Genomic DNA, 22,153 nt, shown 5'->3' on the forward strand with positions numbered 1-22,153 from the left:
AGTCAGATTTTCCCAGTGCTTGAGATGCTCTTGGCGGTATTTTCAGCTCTTTTAGAAGGTGCATTAATTCCTTCATCATTACTATTAAAAGGACTTATAATGCCCAGCACTGGGCTGGTTAGCGTAGGAGGTGAGGGAACTAAATGTGGCTCTTACGCCCTCTAAAATAACAGAGATGTGAACACACATAAAAATGGAGGAAGCTAGGGAGGGAGGTGGAGAGAACTCTGGGGCTACAGTCAGGAAAACTGAGGTTCAAATCTAGCCTCAGAAGCAACCTAGCTGTGTGACCCTGGGCAAGTCACGTCACTGCTGTCTGCCTCAATTACTGCAGCTGTAAAAAGACTATAATAATAGCATCTACCTTGCAAGGCTCTTGTGAGAATCAAATGTGATAATATTTACAAAGTGCTTAGCACAGTGCCTGGCACATAAGAGACACTTAATAAACCTTCCTTCCTACTCTTCCTTTCTTCTCTCCTTCCTTCCCTTCTTTCCTTTCTTTTTTCCTCCCTCTCTTCCTCCTCCTCCTTCCTTCCCTTCTTTCCTTCCTTTTTTCTTTCCTCCCTCCCTTCCTTCTCTTCCTTCCTTCCCTACTTTCCTCCCTTCTCTTTCCTTCCCTTCTTTCCTCCCTTCCTATTCTTTCCTTCTCTGCTTTCCTTCCTCCTTCTTATGCTGCCACATAAATAGCTAAAGAAGCATACAAATAGGGAAATTGCAAAAATCTACCAGCATAGCCAAGGTCCTAAGTTGCTGGTTTATTATATTAAAGGGTACTTAGGGAGTTAAGCTAATAATAATAATAATAATAATAAAAACTCGAATTTCTCTGAAAGCTTGTTCTCTGCCCCGTGACTATAAAACTACTAGTGTTTCACCTTCTCTCGAGACTCTGGGCTCCATTACAGCGATTTCTTTTCTGACATTATAAACAAGGTGTTGGCAAGGATTAGAAAAGACAGAAAGTGAATTTCAAGGAGGGCAAACCCACAGGTTTTCACAACCTGTGAGAAAAGAAAACATTGTTTATATAAACGAAACTGTATCTGAAAAGTCGCTGAGAAGAAATCATAATGATTCACATTTATACGGCACCTAGGATTCTCTCCTTCCTCATCTCTGCCTCCTGGCTTCCATCAAGCTCCAGCTAAAATACTACTTTCTATGAGAAATGTTTCTTGATTCCCCTTAATAGTTCTTTCCCTCTATTGATTATCCCCAACTTATCCTGCATATGGTATGTTTGTACACAGTTGTTTGCATGTTATCTCCCCCATTAGACTGTAAGCTCCTTGAGGGTAGGAAGTGTCTTTTACCTTTCTTTTTACCCCCTGATCTTAGCACAGTGCCTGGCACATAGTAGGTGCTTAATAAAAGTTTACTGACTGACTGGTTATTGTCCTTCATTCTCAAAGAGGACCAAAATGACATCACCATGTTGGAGTCAAGGTACGGTGTGTCAGATTGTGGCTGATCAGACCAATATGAGCTTGGAATGCTCTACCACAGGGTGGGCACAAACAGTCCATATGAACGCATGGAGTAGAGATGTCTAAATTTGTCCATCTCATGTTTCTTTCAAGCTGATGCAATTCTCTTTCACTCACAGAGCACAGAGCTTTCTTTGATTCAGGGACACCATGCTGAGTGGTCCTGTGCCAGTATCTCCCATGTCATGCAATCAATTCTGAGAGTCCTTGAAGGTGTCCTTGTATTGCTTCCTCTGACCACCAAGTGAGCACCTGCCTTTCAAGAGTCTCTCTCTAGAAGACTAATTGACTACTTTCATTACAAACTACTTTCTTACAACTACAAAACAGGGTAGGTAGTGCAAGGGTTACTACCCCAATTTTCAAATGAAGAGACTAAGGCACAGAGGTGGTAAGCAATGGGCCCATGGACACGAAGCTAGTAAGTGTGGGAGATACATATCTCCTGAGGAGATGGGCTGAACTGCATAGTCTAAGTCAGTTCTTAACATTCTGTGACTCCAAGTCTAGGACTTCATCTATTCTACCATACTGTCTCCAGACCTCAGTAACTAAATTTCTAAAAGGGTAACTCCTACTTTATCGGTAGTAGTTGATTTTACATGATACCCTGCTTCAGAAGGTGGAGCTTAACCACCATCTCATAAAGATCTACTATACCTGCTGCCATACACAATGAGGCCATCAGTCCATATGTACTTGCTAAGTACCACATTATGGCTCTAGTAGAGTATATTCAAATGGATTGACGATCACATTGAGGGGAGCCCCTTCAAAAATGCAAACCACAACCCATCCAGGACTGCCCATCCTACAGAACCTTTGCCCATGTCTTCCTCCACATCATCACAGAGAGTCCACTCAATATGCTAGAGGGCCATCCTTTTTTCCTCCTGACATTTTAATCTCTTAGAATCAGTGGACTGCACTAAGTAGCCCCTCAAAAGTTAAAGAGCTATAGACTTTCTTTTTTCACTCAGGCAGCAAGGTTCAATAAATGTGATTTGGTAACCCCATCACTGTAGGGAACCAACATCACTGCTCACTCTGTTGATGGTCTTAACTGGGCTTTGAATTTTTTATTTTCTATCAACTGGTTTTCTCATAATACAGAGCATATATTGCTCTGTCTACACAGTGGTCCCCATTGCAAATTATGTGTGTGAATGTGTGTGTGTGTGTGTGTGTGTGTGTGTGTGTGTATTTAAGACTGGAGTTTCGGGTTAGGAATGTAGTCTGTGGCATATACTCAGCCCTCCTTTCTAGAGCTCCAGTCCTAAATCTTCAACCATTTGCTTGATACCTCCACCTGGACAAGCATCTTATATGAAATATTTCTAAAAACAGAACTCATTCCCTTTCCTCCAATACCACCCTTCTCCCTACTCACTTCCTTATTTCTATTGAGTCACAAAAGCATGGCACCTAGGGGTCACTTGACTCTTCAATTTCACATACCTATCTAATCAATTACCAAATCTTTTTGATTTGACCTCAACATTTCTCTGGGATCCATCCCCTTCTCCCCACCTACACAACCATCACCCTAGTGAAGATCCTCAACATTTTTCCCCTAGATTATTTCAACAGCCTCCTAATTTATCTCTTTGAATCCATTCTCTTCCCTCTCTAATTTATCCTTCACCTAAATGCCAACCGGACATTATTAAAGAACAGGGCTGTCTATTTCATGCTCCTTCTCATGACCCATCAACCCATCACCTTGGCCTCTTTGGTACCATCATCACACTGATAAAATGGAAGGGATAAAGATAAAGTAATTAGTCCAGATTCACACACCTAATAGGTGGCAAACTCTAAGCCTAATCCTAAACCCTAATCCATCCAACACTGATTTTGGGAAAGTCCACTGGGTTATCCAAACTAAAACTACAACTGTGTCTTACAAAGAAAAAAACCTTTGTGAGAATTACATGACCTAGATCGGGGTGGGGAACCTGCGGCCTCAAGGCCACATATGGTTCCCTATCCCTGACCTAGATCCTAGTTCTAAGTTCCATCATTCCACACCAGCTGTGTGACCATAAGTAAGTGTATTAACACCCTTGAATTTAAATTTCCTCATATTTCAATGTCAAGAATAATACTTACTACCTGCCTCACAGGATGACATGGGGTAACAGGCTTAACTTTAGAACTGGAAAGGGCCTTAGGGAAAATTTAGTCCATCTCCTCAATGAAGAGACTGCGCTCTCCAACCCTCATCATCAAATCGGCTAGTGAGTGGGTACAGATGGAACTGACCAGAACCCAGGTCTGTCGTCTACCAGTCCAGTATTTTTCCCTTTTCCCCAAGCTGTATCTGTTAATGTACACAGAAGTTTTATGAAAACCTCACCAACATGTTACATATGCCATAACCAATGTTTACGTTCCTTCATTTCCCAGAGATGAAAGGATCATAGATTTAGAGACACAAGGGACCTCAGAAATCCTCTAGTCCAATATCCTCATTCTTCTGCATGAGGAAACTGAGTCCCAGAGAATTGAAGGGATTTCTCCAAGGCCACACAGATAATAAGAAAAGCTGGAACATGAACACAGGTCCGTTGGCCCCAAATCTGACCTATTTTTTCCATGTTGCCTCATAGATGGATGAAAGAAAAATGGCAGCTAGGTGGAGCAGCGGATAGAGTGCAGGGCCTAGAGTCGGGAAGACCTGAGTTCAATCTGGCCTCAGACATTTACTAGCTGTAAAACGAGCTAGACAAGGAAATGGCAAATCATTCTAGTATCTTTGCCAAGAAAACCTCAAATGGGGTCACGAAGTGTTGGTCACCACTAAAACAACTGAACAAAAATAACGATGTTTTAGGAAGGCTAACAAGTGCCATACACTTAAGTCCACTAATTAGTGTTGAATATCTTAATTTCAATGTGGGTCTACACAGTGAGGGAGAAATTTGTGGTCAATCTCTTTTCCTGGAGAGGCAGCTAAGGCTATTTACATAGCTTAATGAACTGCCCCAAGAAGTGTTGAGTTGTCCATCAGAGGAGACATTCAGGTGAAGGTCAGAAATATTGCAGAGGAGATCCCTGACCAATCAATGAAGGCCCATGGAAGAGAAATAGCCTATGACAGTGGTTCTCAGTCTGTGGAATGCAGACTATTGCAAGGGACCCAGCTTATTAAATGTCTACAATTATTATTAAAATGGGTCAGTTTAATGAATAAGCAAACATACTGTCTGGAGACAACAGTGTCATACACACACGCGCACGAGTGTGTGTGTGTGTGTGTGTGTGTGTGTGTGTGTGTGTGTGTGTGTGTGTGTGTGTGTTTGTGTCTATATCTCAAACCTTCTACTAAGGTGACCTGGACCAGTAGGAGTAATAAAATCAATGAGTTCACAGACCCTCAAAGTATTGCTTTTAAACCTCTGCGACTTGCACCAAAGCTCCTGGATTTGTTTGGTTTGTCCCGTTTCCCTTGTGTTCTGACCTTTGTTCACTAAAAATTTATCTTTAACTCAAGTCTTTCTTCAGTGAACAGGGAGAGGCAGGCAGCAGGAAGTACTCTCACTTGTCCTCAAAGAAGCCAGCCCAGCACTACAGGTGAGGGCTGGGGGCTGGGAAAAAGGCATGGCATCTTTGTGAGGAGGGTGTGAAGCCTTGATAATGAGTAAAGCTACCACAATGAGAGCACAGATCTGGGAGCTCAGCCAATGAGCATTTTTTGTGCTGCTGTTTGAAGTTCGATCGCTTATATAAACACTTATCTTACAGTTAGATGACTAGCATTTGACTCCCGGCAAAGATACTTTCTAGCTGTGAGACTCTGGGCTTGCCACTTAAACTCTTTGTGATTCAGTTTCTTCATCTATAAAATTGGGATAATAACACTACTAACACCTCATGTGAGGAAGGAATTTAGGAAACCTTCAAGTACTCTCTAAATGTGAACTGTTATTATTTAAAGACTAATTTATCAATCTTTTTGACAAACAAGTTTCTTAAAATAACAGCTAAACTCCACTCACTGAGCCTCCTAGTTTATCAAGGATGACTTAGCAACTTAATGCTGAAAATGTACGCTTATATACAAGACCAGGCTTTCTGATGAAAGTCAATCCTTCCAATGAAGTGGAAGATTTTAATTAGAAGAGTTTTAAAGTATGAATTCAATTATCGAAATGTAGTCAAAAAGAGAACCAAGTTTTTTTTTTTAGATGCAACAAACAAAGGAAATGTTGCCCTTGTGTTGAGCAAAGGGGCCCATAATCCTTCTGGTGGCAATGACTGAATGGGGGTGCTCTGCAGCAGGTGGACTTTCTCAGGTGGCGGGCATCCCTTTATTCTCTCAAGAGAGGAAAGGAGAAACAAAAGCTCTATATGGCTGAGATCTCACAAGTCCCAGCAGTGTGATGCATTTAGTGGTCGAGATGAGAGGTTACCCTGGGGAATTCAGGACCTCCAGGGGAAAGAAAAGGATATTGATTGGGGTCATCATTGTGGTTGTTTGTCCTTTATTCTCGAAAAGGACCGTGATGTCAGGAAGATGATGCCCTGACTTACAAGTGAATTCAATTTAAGTGACGGAGGGCTATGCAAGGTCACCACCCTCACTTTCTACTCTGGAGCCATCTGGGTCCAGTGGGCAGATATAGATCAAGATGATTGGAGATGGCCCCCGAATGGGGAGATGGGTAAGAGACAAAGTCAAACTTCACCAGTTAGTAAATGAACCCAATTCTGTTCAGGAATGGTTCTGACCCCCCCACTCAAAATCTTTCCATAGGTTATGCTTTTGATTGAAGACATCTGTTTTAGAATTACAATGCTGACTAAGCTCTAAACTGCCATTTAATTAAATCTCTTGTTCCTTCATGCCTGGAAGGCCCAGTGTGAGAAGAGAATCCACAATTGCCCTTGCCTTCCCTTATGAAATTGGGTTTTCCATATAGGGGGGAGGGCAGAACTAAGGTTTCATTGGTGCAGCATATTCCCAGTTTCTCAGTGAAATAACTCCCTTCATTATGTGAATTAGTATCTGACCTATAACTTAGAGGCTTAAGTAACTTGCCCAAGATCATGCAGCCAGTATGAGAAAGGACCCAGATGGAATCCCAATAATTACTAGCTAACAAAAATGATTCTGAGATAAAGAATTCAAACAGGCATTTTTTATGGCAGAAAAGGAATACTGTATGAGGGTCATTTTAGCCAGCCTAAAAAATCCAGACAGAATCCAAATAAATCCCAGTGTTCTATCAGCTTCACATATGGTCAATGGTTATTTCTTCCACTATTTCAATCACTAAATTCAACAAACATTAATTTCCTACTCTGCACATGGCCCTATACTAAGTCACTGGGGATACGAAAATGAGTTAGGATTATTGAGTCCTAGCTCCAACATTTAACTTCTCTATGGCTTGGTTTGCTTACTTATAAAATGAGGTTAATAGCACTTTCACTACTGGCTTTATGGGATTTTTGTGAGGAATACTCTCTGTAAATCTAGTTTTATATAGGCTTTATAAACCTAAAGTTTTATATAAAACCTACAGTTTTATATACATGTTAAAGTTTTATATAGATATATATATGTGTGTATACATATACATATGCACACACATGTATACTTTCTTACTGAAATGACCCATGATCTCCTATGTCCAAGCAAACCAAGGAGAATTGCCTTTGAGTATGTGTGTATATACAGATATACATATGTATGAAATATATATATATAATATACATATCTATATATGCACACACATAGCTATACACACATATATACCCACACACTTTATGACAGTGATTTATATTTTCAAAGAGGATATTCTGGATGAGGCTTTTAGTAGGGAATAGGCAGGTCTTCCTAAGTGATCTTTGATAATTGATGACATCTTTACTATTTCACGGTTATCTGAGAAACGCAGAGAATATGTGATCCCAATGTGTTTACTGTCCATTGATTATAAAGAAGCATTTGATTAAGCAGAACGAAAAGCCACCTTTTGGGGGGGCAAGTATGATGGAGTACAATAGCTAGTGGGGTTCATTTTATCCTAGTACCATTCATAAAAGATAAGCACGAAGACATCTGTAAATAGAATAAGTTGACAACCCACTAAATTCTCCTGCATACTCCTCCCTCCATGATATCCATACATCAAAACCATTCAGATGATTCATTATTCTTTGGAATATATGACAATAGAAATGTACCTGTTCAGTGATCCTCTGATAATAAACATCGGGGAAACATGACACAGAGGGATGTATGATCACCAAAGGTGTTTGCCTTTGGAGTACATATACCTTTGGCAGAACATGGACAAGGATGGGCAGACAGGGATGGGTTGTGATCTCCAACATTTGAGGAACCTTCTGAATCAATGAGATCATAGATTCATTGGAGTATTTTTAGTGTATATGTATTTGTACACACACACACACACACCCTGTTCTTGAGGAGCTTATAAATTCATAGAAGAGAAAACGTGCACAAATAACTATCTTTACAATGGAGAGTACAATCTGTTCAGGCAAAATGGTATTAAGAAATTTGAGGGAGCGATCACTTTCTTGTGGGAGACAGGCCGGTAGGGGGTTGGGAGCGGGGCTGGGAGTAATGAACAATCTCTCTTACTGCTTTTCAAACTTTCTTTTTACTGGGCAGTGGGTGGAGCTGCCTGTTATCTCTGTAACACAATGAGGCCATACAGTATGTCCCAAGTGAAGTCAGATAGAATGTGCTTAACTTTTCACCTCCGCACCTGCAGAATTTTTACACCAGACCAGGGAGAATTCAAGCATGGCTCAACAAAAGTGCTGCTATATTGGGCAAGATGCTGGCTGGGTAGTTTCAGAAATTTGCCTACCCACTTCCCCTTCCTCAAAAAATGAGCCATCCAGGGCTTAGCTTAACTTAAAAAAAGGAGTTGTTGTTTTTTAAACACACACACACACACACACACACACACACACACACACACACACTTTTTCTAGGGTCTGATGTGGACAAGTTTTTCCTGTAATTGCAACGCTTCACAAAAAAAGATTTGAAAAATTCTTCTCAATACTCAAAGGCAATTCTCCTTCTTGGTTTGCTTAGACATAGAAGATCGTAGGTCATTTCAGTAAGAAAGTATATGACCCTGGGTCGGAGAGTGAGGGAGGGGGAGATGGCATTCACAGGAGAACTTGGTGAGCTGTTTACATCTGTTGACAGATGGCTTTGTCCTTGTCTTTTCTCCTATGAATGGTACAAGGATAAAAATACACCACAATTGAATCATGCTAGACATCTGTTAAGACAGTGCTCACAGTGTCTAAGAGATGAAAGGCACCTCAGAGGTCACTGAGTCCAGTGAGAAGGAGCTCATTACTGCCCATGGAAGCCTGTTCCCTTTCTATACAGATCTGCTTATTAGGAAGTTTTTATAGGTTCTAGAAGGGACTTCAGAAGTTGCCTAAGTCCAGCCCCATTATTTGACATATGAGGAAATTGAGGCTCAGAGGGTTAAATGAGTTACCAAGGTGCATTTATCATAGCACAATAGGATTTGAAACCTAATTCTCCTGACTCTAAAATCTAGTACTCTAGGAACCACAATGCGACCTGGAGTAAATTACTTAAAAAACTCTCTTCAACATAATTAGAAGCGTTTTAACTCCAAGATAGAGGGGGCTAATGTAGGATCAAATGAGATAATTCTATGAAAATGCTTTAAACTCCGTAAAAATGTAAAGTATGATCATTTTAATTGTCCTTAATTTTCTCATATTTTGAATTCCTCAAAAACAGTGTGTATATAGTATGTGTGTATATATATGCATATATATGTGTATGTGTATCTATCTCTATATTATATATATCTACATAGATATATATACATACATACATACATATATATACACATATATGTATATAGTGTGTGTGTGTATCTTAGATCCGAGTCAATCAATAAATCAATGTGTCAGCACTGTGGTAGGGATGAGAGCCAGAGAGAGCCAGAGATAGAAAGACAGAGACAGAAAGGAAGGGAAAGAGACAGTATGAAAGACAGAGAGGGAGGGAGGGAGAGACAGGGAGAGAGAGTAAAAGAAAGAAAGAGGGAATAAAAGACAGAGAGAGAGGAAAAGAGGGAGTGAGAACAAGGGAAACAGAGAGGGGGAAAGAGAGAGACAGAGAGAAAAAGACGGGGAGATAGTGAGAGGCAGAGACAGAAAGACAGAAACAGAGAGACAGAGGCAGAGAAACAAAGAGTGAACTATGGAGAGACAGAAAAAGAGAGGGAGTCCGAGTGAGAGACAGAGACAGAGAGAGAGAGAGAGACACCCACACCCACGCCCACGCCCACACATACATATACACACGCACACACGCACCCCCACACAGAGAAACCCTTCTCTCAAGGAGCTGGCACTTTGGGAGCTTTAACAGCTTTAAATGACCCAGAGATGAGGCAAGAGACATCCCAAGTCATACTGAAATTTGTCATTTCGTTACTGTTACTGCCGTTCCTTACAGTCAGAGAATTGACCCCTGAAGTGAAACTGGTAGCCACATTTTTTATTTATCTTTGGCACAGAAGTTTATTGTTCCTGCCATATGAATCCTGCTATTGATGCCAATCATCCATTCATTCACCCACCTTCTGTGAAAGGTGTTACTCAGGGTGCTAGGCATGCAAAGACACACACGAAATAGGCCCTTCCCAGAACAATCAACTTTATAGTAAAATTTCCCTTTGGAGAGGTGAGACACATGAAGCAAATGCACTTACAGGTCTGTCTTCTTTTGGTTAGGGGTTTTGTCTAAGACTGAATTCGCTTCATAAACAGCGAAAACAATCCAACTAGACTAATGAGAGCCAAGCCCTTTAACAGCATGGAGAGGGCTTGTTTCAATGAAAGGGGTAAAAAGGCAGGGAAAAAGGAGATGAGGCAGGGACAGTCTGGTAAGGATGAACCAGATGAACTCAGTAGCCACAAGGATAACACTAGAATGAAGATGGCGGAGACAGGGGAGGCAAGAGGCAGATTACTACCTGTATGGTTGTTAAGGAAATCTCTTAGTCAGAAATGTACAAGGGGGAAAAAATTCATCATGACATTTGGGGGAAAAAAAGAAAATTAAGGAAAATCACACACCATCTATAGGGTGCATCAGGGACTGACCTTCCCCTCCAAAAGGAATGGAGAGAGAAAGGTGACAGCCCGTTCCCATCTAACTGTGCTTCTGCTTACTTACTGAGAAGCAGTGTGTTGTAACGAGATGAGAAGAGCCAGAGTCAGGAGATCTGGGTTCAAATGCGGATTCTATCACTGGTTGAGTTGCTTTACCTGTGTCACTTAAATGGAGGCCTCTCTAAGCACTGGTTTCCTGATCTGTCAAATGGTGCTAGTAACAACCTGCATGACCTACCTCCAATGGTTGCTACAAAGAAAGTGCTACGTAAATGAGTTATCATTCTTCCCAAGCGTCTCACAACAATCATTGCTTTTCTACTCCTATAGGAATTTACCCACCCTAAGGGAGAAATGAAAATACAACTATCTCTTAGGTAAAATCAGAGAATCCAACTACATGAGAAGTGAACAAGCATTTACATAGCACCTACTACTTGCCGGGCACTGTGCAAAGGGCTCTATTTTTTTTTAACCAAAAAAAAATATGTATGTATGTATAATCTCATTTGATACTCACAGCAACCATACAAGGTTTTATTTATTTAATCTTTTATTATTTATTTATATTTTATTTATTTAATCTTTTATTGTGCCCACTTCACTGTTGAAGAAACCGAGGCAAACAGAAGTTAAAGTGACTTGCCCAGAGTCATGCAGCCAGTAAGTATCTAAAGACAAATTTGAACTCAGGTCTTCCTGACTCTAGGCTGAGTGTTCTACCCACTGCACCACTGCCTTAGAAAAGACAGCGGCTGAGGTTTCCCCCAGCTCTAGATTTATGATCCTGTAATTCTAAATTGTCCCAGAGAGATAGCCCAGGATGGTTCATTGTGAGTGCCCTTAAGAGAAGCAGTCATAAGAACTGATTTGCTCCCTACCATCTAATTTACTGAAGACCATTTTGGTGTTCAGTAAATGAGGAAATTTAGAGTTAGTAAATAAGGAAATTTGGCTTTTGCTTTGGAAGTCTTCCATGACCTACCAGCCCAGGTTATCTGTCACAATCCAGCAGCTCTGTGTCTTAATTTTTTCATCTATAAAATGAACAAAATGCTTGACTCTTTGCTTGGTGCATGACAAACAGATGATATGGGGAGAAAACAGGAATATTTTTCTTGTTATCCTATTCTCAGAAGTGAAACGGAATCATTGAACAGGTACCTCGACAAAGTACACTTGAGAATAGTTCCTCTGGTGACATGGAAAGTGCAAATGAAGTGGGTCTCAGTACTGAAATTCTTTGAGCCTCAAGACTTGCAACTTGAAAATAGAGATAGCAATTCTTGACCAATGAACAAAACACCTAAACCTTGAAGAATCATGCAATTGTACATGACTGATATTAATCCACCCCCTTCAGACAACACATAGGGTGTACTTTGTTCAGTTCTGAGCACCATGCTTTAGGAAGGATGCAAGTTAGGCTACGCAGGACTCCCTCATGATGCCATATGAAGATGGGTAGAAGGAAATGGGAACATTTGTACGGGAAAGAGAAGATTATGCTATTTCAAGTCTCTCATTTCACTAAGTCGGATCCCTCCACTCTGGGGCTGGATGCATGCACTGTCTAGGCTTGTACCTTATGTGTACAAAAATGCAATGTCAAAGCCATCTTACCTATGATGTTGATCGTGCTATCCACTTCATTTTTTATAGTTGAAGTCAGGACCGCATATTCAGGAGAAAGCTCACTTATTCCATTACTAAGCCCAAACGACGACTCAACTGGTTCTTGCTAGGAAGAAGAGAAGGGGGGAAAAAAGAGTTGAAAATTAAAAGGAAATCCTTTTAATCCTTGCACTCTCCCCTATACCATTTTCTTAGTTCAAATCCTACTATCTGCCAGATTTCTTTAATGTTAGCATTGTGTTAGCCCAGTTGATGCTGTTCCTTGCCTCTGTAAGTCAGTTTGGATTGGATGAGCCTGAGCAAGGAGGGCATGGCTCGCTTTCTCACCTTTCCTCACTTATGTTCAAACTGTGAAATAATATTAGTGCCTTTGACCCACTTACAGAGGAAAAATCAGCTTCTGCAGTTAAGAACTGTCAGTCTAAGCAGAAACACGTAAGTCGGAAAGACTCTGAGGAATGCCTCGTGGAATCCAAGGCACCCTTTCTTCTAAAACAGAATGACCACCCACATTTAGGTAGCCCCTTGGAATTTAATAAGGTTTACCACATACATTTTCCCCCCACAATAGCCCTAGGAGGGGGGTCCTGCAAGGATTATTATTACTACTGATTCACAGACAAAGAAACACACTCAGAGAGGCTCAGCTATTTCCCCAGGATCATCCAGTTAAACAAATACGGACTCACATCTTCCAACTCTTAGCCTCTGACAATATTAAGTTACAGTCATGTAACACTTTTAAAGTCTGACAAGGGCTTCATCTCTCGCAAAAATCTCATGAGGTGGATAGCAGAAGTAGGATTATTTCCATTTTACAGATAAAAAAACAAACTAGAGGAGAAATCCAGCTATTACCACAGTGCCTGGAACACTTAATAAATGTTTATTGGCTTGGAAATTGGCTTGCCCAAGGTTGGTAAAAATAGAAAACAAGATTCAAACTCAGGACTTCAGACTCTCAAATTCAGGAACCCTCTACCACTCTTCATCGCCGATGACATGCCATCTTTCTAAGAGTTTACATTATGTAAACTTGTTCTAAGAAAGGGCCCTGTCTCCATCTATGACCCCAAAAGTAGAAACGAGCCTAAATGCAGGATTATTTCTCTGAGACAGGATTTACTGTTCTCTGAGGCCATCTCTGATGCTTTGATAAGTCTGGCATATCACCCTAAGTGTCTGGGAAATATAACATCGGCCAATAACTCTTTAAAGTAGAATTGGAGGGAGGGAAACAAGCCCAGAAATCCCAACACCACTAGATCGTATAAAAAGGCCTTCCTTACATGTGCTTTAACTTATTATACTTGGGCTGCCCCTTAAGGACCATACCTAAAATTAGGTCAATACTTCTAAGAGTCCATGATTTCATTTGTATGGTTCTTTCATCTGCCTGCTCATATTATAACCCCTCCAAACCTCAGTAGACAGTCACTATGAGTTGCTGGACAAAACAATTGATCACTTGGGGATCAACTTTGCGGTGATGAGCCAGTCTTTTGGAAACTTAGCTAAGCTGGTCTTCCAGTGAGAGGTACATTGGCTGGTCTGCCCTTATAGTATTTCCAATTAAAGGAAAAACTGCCGAAGTCTGTGCTCTGCTGACCTGACGTTTGAAAATTCAGAGTCACAACCTGTGTCATGACAGAGCCTAAAAGGAGGACTTCTTTTACGAATGAGAAAAAATGTAACTTTTCATATTTAAAGTTATTAATACTTGACTTAATCAAACACACCTGGATGGAGAAGTCTATCCTGAGTTGCTGTTTGGTTTTCAGAAGGGTTGGCTAGAAAACTGTTCTCCCAGGCCAATTCTTTGTTGTTGCTTTTTATTTATTTTTAGTTTTCAACATTCACTTTCTCCTAGGTAAATTTGGAGGGTTCCCCTCCCACTATGGCGATTGTATGACACATAAGAAAAACCATCATGGAACACATTCTGAAAACGGCAGGTATTTGTCAAAACAGCTGAGAGTGATATTTGTGTTTTGAAACTGCCCATGACGGAAATGTCCATTGGTGCCTTGAGGGGAATAGAGACCAATGAGATATGTTTGCTGCTGACTTTCAACTATTTTTTTTCAAGGTAAAGATGAGCATAAGTTGAAAATGAATTAAGTAGTTAAAGTAGATGCTAACCAATTGGCTCATGAACTTAAGGAGTTTAATCTACCCCCAGTGTGGGCGTATCCTCAAGATGGCACAATATATTTTTCATAAATTCTACAAAGATACTTGAGTTTTTGCACGCTGAATCATTTTGACTTAACATTTTACTAATTTCAGGTTAACTAAAATGTGGAAATTGTATAAGAGAAGAAGAGAGGGAAAGGGACAAGAGGGGGAGAAAAGAGATTGAGAGGGGAGAGATGAGGAGGGGATAGGCAGAGAGAGGGGAAATGGGGAGACGAAAAGAGGAGGAGCTTAAGGAGGAGAGAGGGAATAGAGGGTGGAGGAAGAACCAGAGGAAAAAATCCTTATTCTTGAGCTGCTTACATTCTAATGGGAAGACAAGAAGTACATTTACATATATATAAGTATATTCAGAATAAATACAAAGAGAATAAATACAAATTCATTCAATACAAGGTAGTAGTTTGGGAGGTGAAGCAAGAGCAGTAGGGGAGATCAGGAAAAGCTTTGTGCAGAAGGTGATACCTGAGTGGAGTTTTGAAGAAAAGAAGAGATCCCAGGAGGCAGGGATGAAAAAAGAAGTGTATTCCAGGCATGGAGGATGTCCAGTGCAAAGTCACAGAGACAAAGGAAGGAGTGTTGTGTGTGAGGAACAGAGATAAAGCCTGTTTGGCTAAAAAGGAGCCATATAAATAGGGATTTATAAAGTATTTCATGTTTATTTATACTATCGGTTAAAGCAATGGGGAAGAGAGGAGAAACATGAAAGAAAAAAGAAGGAAAGAGGAAGGAAAAGGAGGTCATAGGTCTGGAAAGGCAATGTGATCTAACAGGAAGACAGTGACCATAATCATGCATATTCCCTGCCCAAATGATCTTATGTTTGTGTATCTTTATACATGGTGCATTCTCTCATGGACTGCACAGCCCTTGGGGAAAGGGATCGGCTCATTTTTATCTCTGTATCCCCCATGGCTAGCATGGTGCTTTGCAAGCAGCATACAAAGAAGAAATGTTTGTTAAATTAAATCAAATTGAAAGAGGATAGAGCTAATGATCAGGAGACCTGAGCTATAGTTTCTGTTCTGCCACTTACTAGTTCTGTGACCTTTGGCAAGCCACTTAGGTTCTGAGCTTCGGCCTTCTCATACATAAAATGGGAGTGCTGATATCCATCCAACCCATCTATCATGAAATGAAGTAAGAGATGTGAAAATGAATCCAATTTGAAGACCTTACCTGCTCTTATGACTTCAAATCTCATTTCTTTGTAATGATTGTAAGTTCTCTATCTACTTTCTTCCAAACTCTTTCTTTTTTTTTACATTCATTTAAAAATAAATTCAGTTCCAAACTTCCTCCCTCCTTCCAGCCTCTCTCTCACCCACTGAGGAAGCAAGCAATAAGATATTCATCATCCCTGTCTTCTTTCTGTCTTTTTCCAATTGGATGTCACTTGAAGCTCAACACACCTAAAACTGAAGCTGCCATCTTCTCAATCTAATGATGGATTCAGGAAAACTGGCCTTATCTCTGCCTCACACACAACACTCCATCCACCATCTTGAAGTCTTTGCATTGGATATCTGCATGGAATGTACTCCTTCCTCATCCTCACCTCCTAGAATCTCACCTTTCCTTCAAGACTCAGCTCAAGCATTGCCCTCTGCATAAAGCCTTTCCTGATCCTCCTCAGCAACTCTCGCTTTTCTTCCCAAACTTCTGTTGAACAACTCTGTATTTACTGTGCATATTCTTGTAGGTTTTTATGCGCTTCTCTTCTCTCCTGTTAGAATATAAGCTCCTCAAGAGCAGGGATTGATTCATTTTTTTTCATTTGTCATCTCAGGTGATTAATAAATGCTTGTTAATTGAACAAATGATTGAGAGCCTTTCAGCTGACTTGCCTGAACCCAATCTGCCCTCTCCAATCTGTACTACATGCTACCACGAGATTAAGTGACCTCAAATAAACCTCTGTTGAAAAATGTTCAATGACTTCCTATTTAATTCAGGCAAAGAACCTAAGAATTAGAAGGTAACCAGGAAATTGTTACGTCTACTTTCTCCCAATGCAATCAACCCTTCACGACACCCCTAACCACCAATCTCCACCTCGCTAGTGGTAGGGCATGTAACCCCCACAACATTAATATTTTTGTTTCTTTTTTTTTTCATCTTTAATCCAATGATCTCTCAATCAGGCTACTGCCTTCAGGTTCCTATGCAAGCGTTTATCTTTCAAGGATGTTTCTTTTGAACAAGATATTTACCTTGCCAAGTCAGGAGCATCATCCCACCAAATCTCAATAATTATGATATTTACTACCTTTAGTTCACATTTCAAGTCACCCACATTCTGTGTAGTATTGGACTGACCTGTGGGCCATCTTGCACTGCTTATTATCATATCATATGTGTTAACCTTGAATCCCCAACTAAAATGCAAGCTCTTTTTAAGACCAACACCATGACTTAAACCTTGCTATGTCATACTGGTGAGCATTTAAATAGCACTTTAAGGCTCAGAAAGTACTTTACATCTATTATCCACCCTGCACTATTATTATCATCAGTATTTTACAGATGAAGAAACTGAGGCTAAGAGTGTCTTGCCCAAGGCCACTCAGTTAATAAATGTCCAAGGCTGGATTTGAACCCAGGTCTCCTTGACTCTAAGTCAGGGCTCCTACCCACAATGGAAGCTAGCACTGTGCTAAGTACCCAGCAAGTACTCAGGTACTCTGGAAAATTCCAGAGCTTCTTCTAGTCTTGGCCAGTGCCTCCCCTACTTATAGAACTGACAAGGCCTGAGTCAGTCTCAATGACAGGTGACTGGGGTTATGTTATGGGGGAAGGAAGATTGCTGCCACACATGTTGAGTGACCTAGATGGTGAGTGGTCAGCAAACCAGTTAAATTCCAAAGCTCGGCCCAGATGTGTTGATTGTCTGCTAATTATATTGCACAATTCACTCCTCGGAGGCCAGGAGAAGTTTGCCCCAGAAGCAGCTTCTCCTATTCACTTCAACACATACCAGATAATTTCCTTTTTGGCCACAAAATAATAATGTCACAATTACCCAGTGCTTTAATATTGGCAAAACATTTTGTCTGTTTAGATGTTTTAATATCTAACATGAGGGTAAGTTGTCCCACTTTCATTTAAAACTTTAGACACTTTGGGACCAAGACTATGAAAAATAGGGTAAAAATACGTGAAGGTCAAATTTCATAATGGTAAACGTTCAGGAGCAGTCTGATTTCCTGTGTTACACAGGAATTTTGTAGTATTTTAGCCTAACATGAGAGAACCATCAGCTCAGGTTTGGATGATTCTATTATACAGAGGCTCCACCATAATGGGGTAAGGGAACCTCTTCTCTCTAGTTTTACGTGAATACATGTCTAATTTTCAACTCCTCCCAGAGAGACCTTATGGTACAGTAGGAAAAGCAGATCTCTAGGGGTCTCTTCTAGCTCTAAGTGCTCCAAACAACCACCGTGACCATTTCCAAAGCACTGCCATAACTTCACTATTATAAGAGGACACACACAAAGTCTCTGTCAATTTGTAGTATCTATTCATTGCAGTGATCCCTTGTTTAATGGTCATTGAATATAGTAGGCACCCTGCAGGAAATAAGCAGCTGCTTAATAAATGCTTAGTGAATGCAACTGAATTAGCGGAAAAGATGTGTTCCAGGAGAGGTCATTGTAAAAAGAAATGTTACGCAAGTACAATTTTCCCAAAATAAAAATAGAGTTTCATTTCAATGGGGAAAAATGTAAATTGAGTATATATTTATAAAGTGTATATATGTAGGTGTGTATGTATGTGTATATATACACATATATGTATGCATGTATGTTTAACACATACATATATATTTATAAAATCAGAGTTTCATTTCAACGGGGAAAATATAAATTGAGTATATATTTATAAAGTGTATATATGTAGGTATGTAAGTGTGCATATATATACACGTGTGTATATATATGCATGTGTGTGTATTTATCAAATGTACATATATATTTATAAAATCAGAGTTTCATTTCAATAAGGAAAAACATACACTGGGTATATATTTATAAAGTATGTATATGTATACATATGTGAAAATATACATATATATTTGCAAAATTAGAGTTTTATTTCAATGGAGAAAAATGTACACTGGGTATATATTTATAATGTATATATGTGTATATGTGCATTTATAAAATATAGATATGAATTTGTAAAATCAGAGTTTCATTTCAATGGGAAAATATATACTGGGTATATATTTTTAAAGTGTGTGTGTATATATATATATATATACACACACACATATGTGAACTATACATATATATTTATAAAATCAGAGTTTCATTTCAATAGGGAAAAACATACATTTATAAAAATAGACATTTACAGTATAAATAATATATTTATAATATATCTATTAATAAAATAGATATATTTATAAAATCAGAATTTCCTTTCAATATGGAAAAAAAACAGACACTGCATATCCCCACCCCCACCTCCCAAAAAAAGCTGATACAGAGAAAAATGACAATTTTATAAAAATAAAACTAATAAAATGTTGATAATATCAGTAAAATAAGTAAGGAGCAAATATTAAAACAATGAATGTGAAATATGATTACAATACTAGAAAACCTGGGCAGAATATTTATCTATCTTACCCCATCTCATTTTTTTTTACCATTATAAAGATAACACAATTTTAGCATATATTTTTCACTAAACTCAAATGCCTTTTCATACCTTTAATTTCACATATAAGATAATTTTTCCCCATTTCTTTCCTTTAATTAAACTGGACCTTTTCTAGATATTTTTGCTTGATAATACCTATGTGATTTTTAAAGCTTCCTAAGAGAGGCAAGGCAGTATAGCAGATTCAAAATTCTCTTTGGAGGAAGACCTGAGTTCAAGTCCTGACTTTGACACATTCTGGTTGTATGTCCTCAAGTAACTTCCAAAGGACTGTAACTTATAAGAGCAGATGTTGATCTACATTGGGAGAGAGAGTCAGTCCTTCACTGGGCATTCTCTATGCTGATGAAATCACAAATCTCATATTAAAAAAAAAAAGTTTTTTTAAGCATCCTAAAGGGAAAAACCTAAAAAAAAAACTGAACTAGATATCAGGAGGCCTAGTCAAGCTCAGCCAGTAATTGACACAGTAATTTGGGGCAAATTACAAAACCCTCTAGGTCTCACTGTTCTAATCTGTACAATTTAAAAATAACATTAGATAACCTCTGCTGACTCTCATATTTATAGCTAGAAGCTGTAACTTTGCTTAGACATTTAATTTATCACAAGATCTTTAAGGGATTCGTGGCTACTGGAAACTGTGAGGGGCTTCAAACATCACGTCTGACAAGGCCAGGCAATGTACAATCAGTGTCTGGGCCCGTATTTTCTTTTCAGCCTAATGAGTTGTTTATTTAATTCGTGGCTGTCATCTTCATCTAGGGCTCTCAATAGAGAAGGATTCTATCTGCAAATCCAGAAACATACTAGTCATTATCAGAAAGAAAAAGATTGTTAGTCAAAATACAGTGCTGCCAAGCATTCCTACAGGCGGCAGTAGGAAGGACAGGAGGGAGACAAAAAGAGCTCAAAATTCAAAAGTCTGGGGGGAGTGTTTTTCTTTTTCACGGTAAATCCATGACTTAAAATAGTTTATTAGTAGGTCTGAAATTCTGCTATCAATTTTAAAGTAAGCAAGGGATATGTGGGTGTATTTAGATCTACAGTTATCTACTTTAAAAAACATTTTTATGAGACTGTGAGGTTTACAAAGCACTTTCCTTCACAACAATCCTGTGATACTAGTAGTACAAGTATTATTACGCCCATTTTAAAGATGAGAAAAAATGATGCTAAGAGAAATAAACCAACTCATCTGTGGTCTAGAGCCAGAATGTGAACCCACATTTCCTGACTCATGAAAAAAATATACATGGAAATGCACCATAGACATTCCAGTTACTTGTGGTCATGAAACAAATTCAATTAAAATGACTGTCACATTGTTCTTATATTTTAAACAACCAAAAGTTACCTTAATGTGCTTAACTCTGTCTTCTTTATCGGTCTTTGTTTTCTTTCCTGTAGTGACAAAAGGTAATTTTATTATAATCCAGGAAGGATTCAAGTACAAACATTTCCCTTGAACAGGTTTGGCAGTTCTCAGAGGACCAGATTCTTTCATCCGTATGGAGAGAGATTAAATAAAGGTGATTTTATATCTGCAAGTTAAGAGCAGAAGGTTCCGTATTTGGAACGGTTATGGAAGAAAGCTAGGGTGTACACACAGAGACTGCAAGCAGGTATGTAAGGGGTCCCCCGTGAGCCCTTGAAGAGCTTTCTCTACCTTTCTTAGACGGCCTTTCAGATAAGGGGAGCATCCTATAGACCCTGAAGGCATTGTTTCCTTTTTTTATACTTTTATCCTTCACTTCTTCGATATCAGGCAAAGAGTTCATCGCACATCGAAAATTCGCCTTCCATGTTTTTGGATCCGGCTTATCTACTCCTGGTTGGTGCTTTCCTAATGCAGTAGCAAAGGGGAAAGAAACGAACAAAATTAAATCATCGATAATAGCGAGCATTTATAGAGTATTTTAAGGTTTGCAAAGCACATTATATAGATTATTTTGTTGGATCCTCACAACAACCCTGTGAGGTAGGTACTGTTGCATCTCCATTTTACATGTGAGGAAACTGAAGATGACAAAGGTGAATGACTTGCCCAGGGTCACACTGCTAGTAAGGTGGGGTGTGATTTGAATTCAGGTCTCCCTGAGTTCAAGCCCGCCATTCTATTCACTATGCCACCTAGCTGCCTACATATGACTGCCTGGGATTGTAACCAATCAGGAATGTGTAAGAAATGTGAAATTTCTCATCATTTTTTTTTTGAAACCCAAGTTAAACTCGACATCATTGGCCAGGATGGATGACCTTTCTGATAGACAACTGTTGATTATGACCAGGGCACTTCAGCACTGGAGATTATGTGCAGTCTCTTTATAAGGGAATTTTTTAAGGGCTGAATGTAACATTCCTTCTGGGTGATGAAGCACATGCCCCTTGTAACTCTGAGGTGTCTGGGATTAGATCATTGCATTATTCACAGATATCTGCATGAGACCAAAATCTGAGCTATTTTGTGATTTATAATGATAATGGGGAACATAGCATATCATCCCCCTGGTCACACACCCCAGAAAATAAAGGGTGTTTTCATACCTGTGTGAATTGCCCAGTTCCTAAAGAGAGGAGCATCTTTCTCAACATCCCACCCATGTCGTGCAGCATGCATCCAAGGGATCTGAAAAATCTTCTTCTCCTGGAAATTAAAGTAAAGGACAACTACAGCCATCAATTTTGGTCCACAATTTGAACACTATCCTAAAATCAGAACTTGTTAAAACTCTCTATTTTTCTGAGAATCTCTTACTGTTCCTCTGGATTATTACTAGCAACCCAAACACTACTCCATACTGCTCTAAACACATGTGAGGTCCAGAACACATATTGCATGGACATTTCAGATGAGGATCAATGCTAGGTGGATACCGAATGTATGTCTGACAGAGTGGAATGCATTTCAAAGTCAAATACAAATGGTTTTTGGACTCTTTGATGTTCAGTGTTATCTATGTTTCCTTTTCTTTCCTCTAGCACACATCACTATATGA

At 39.4% G+C, this 22,153-nt stretch overlaps 1 protein-coding gene across 5 annotated transcripts in view; it reads right to left on the bottom strand.

Moving 5' to 3' along the window:
- Positions 1-22,153, bottom strand: part of IRF2 (interferon regulatory factor 2) — a 145,444-nt gene that overhangs the window by 22,642 nt on the left and 100,649 nt on the right. For all 5 annotated transcript variants that reach the window (XM_036763760.1, XM_036763764.1, XM_036763763.1 and 2 more), the window contains 4 exons: positions 21,702-21,801; positions 20,824-21,000; positions 20,512-20,558; positions 12,276-12,393 (listed from right to left, as the gene is read on the bottom strand). In XM_036763760.1, coding sequence (XP_036619655.1) covers positions 12,276-12,393; positions 20,512-20,558; positions 20,824-21,000; positions 21,702-21,801 — 442 coding nt within the window. The remainder of the gene's footprint in view (positions 1-12,275; positions 12,394-20,511; positions 20,559-20,823; positions 21,001-21,701; positions 21,802-22,153) is intronic.

This window comes from Trichosurus vulpecula, chromosome 6 (assembly GCF_011100635.1).
Source record: "Trichosurus vulpecula isolate mTriVul1 chromosome 6, mTriVul1.pri, whole genome shotgun sequence".
Lineage (NCBI taxonomy): Eukaryota > Metazoa > Chordata > Mammalia > Diprotodontia > Phalangeridae > Trichosurus > Trichosurus vulpecula.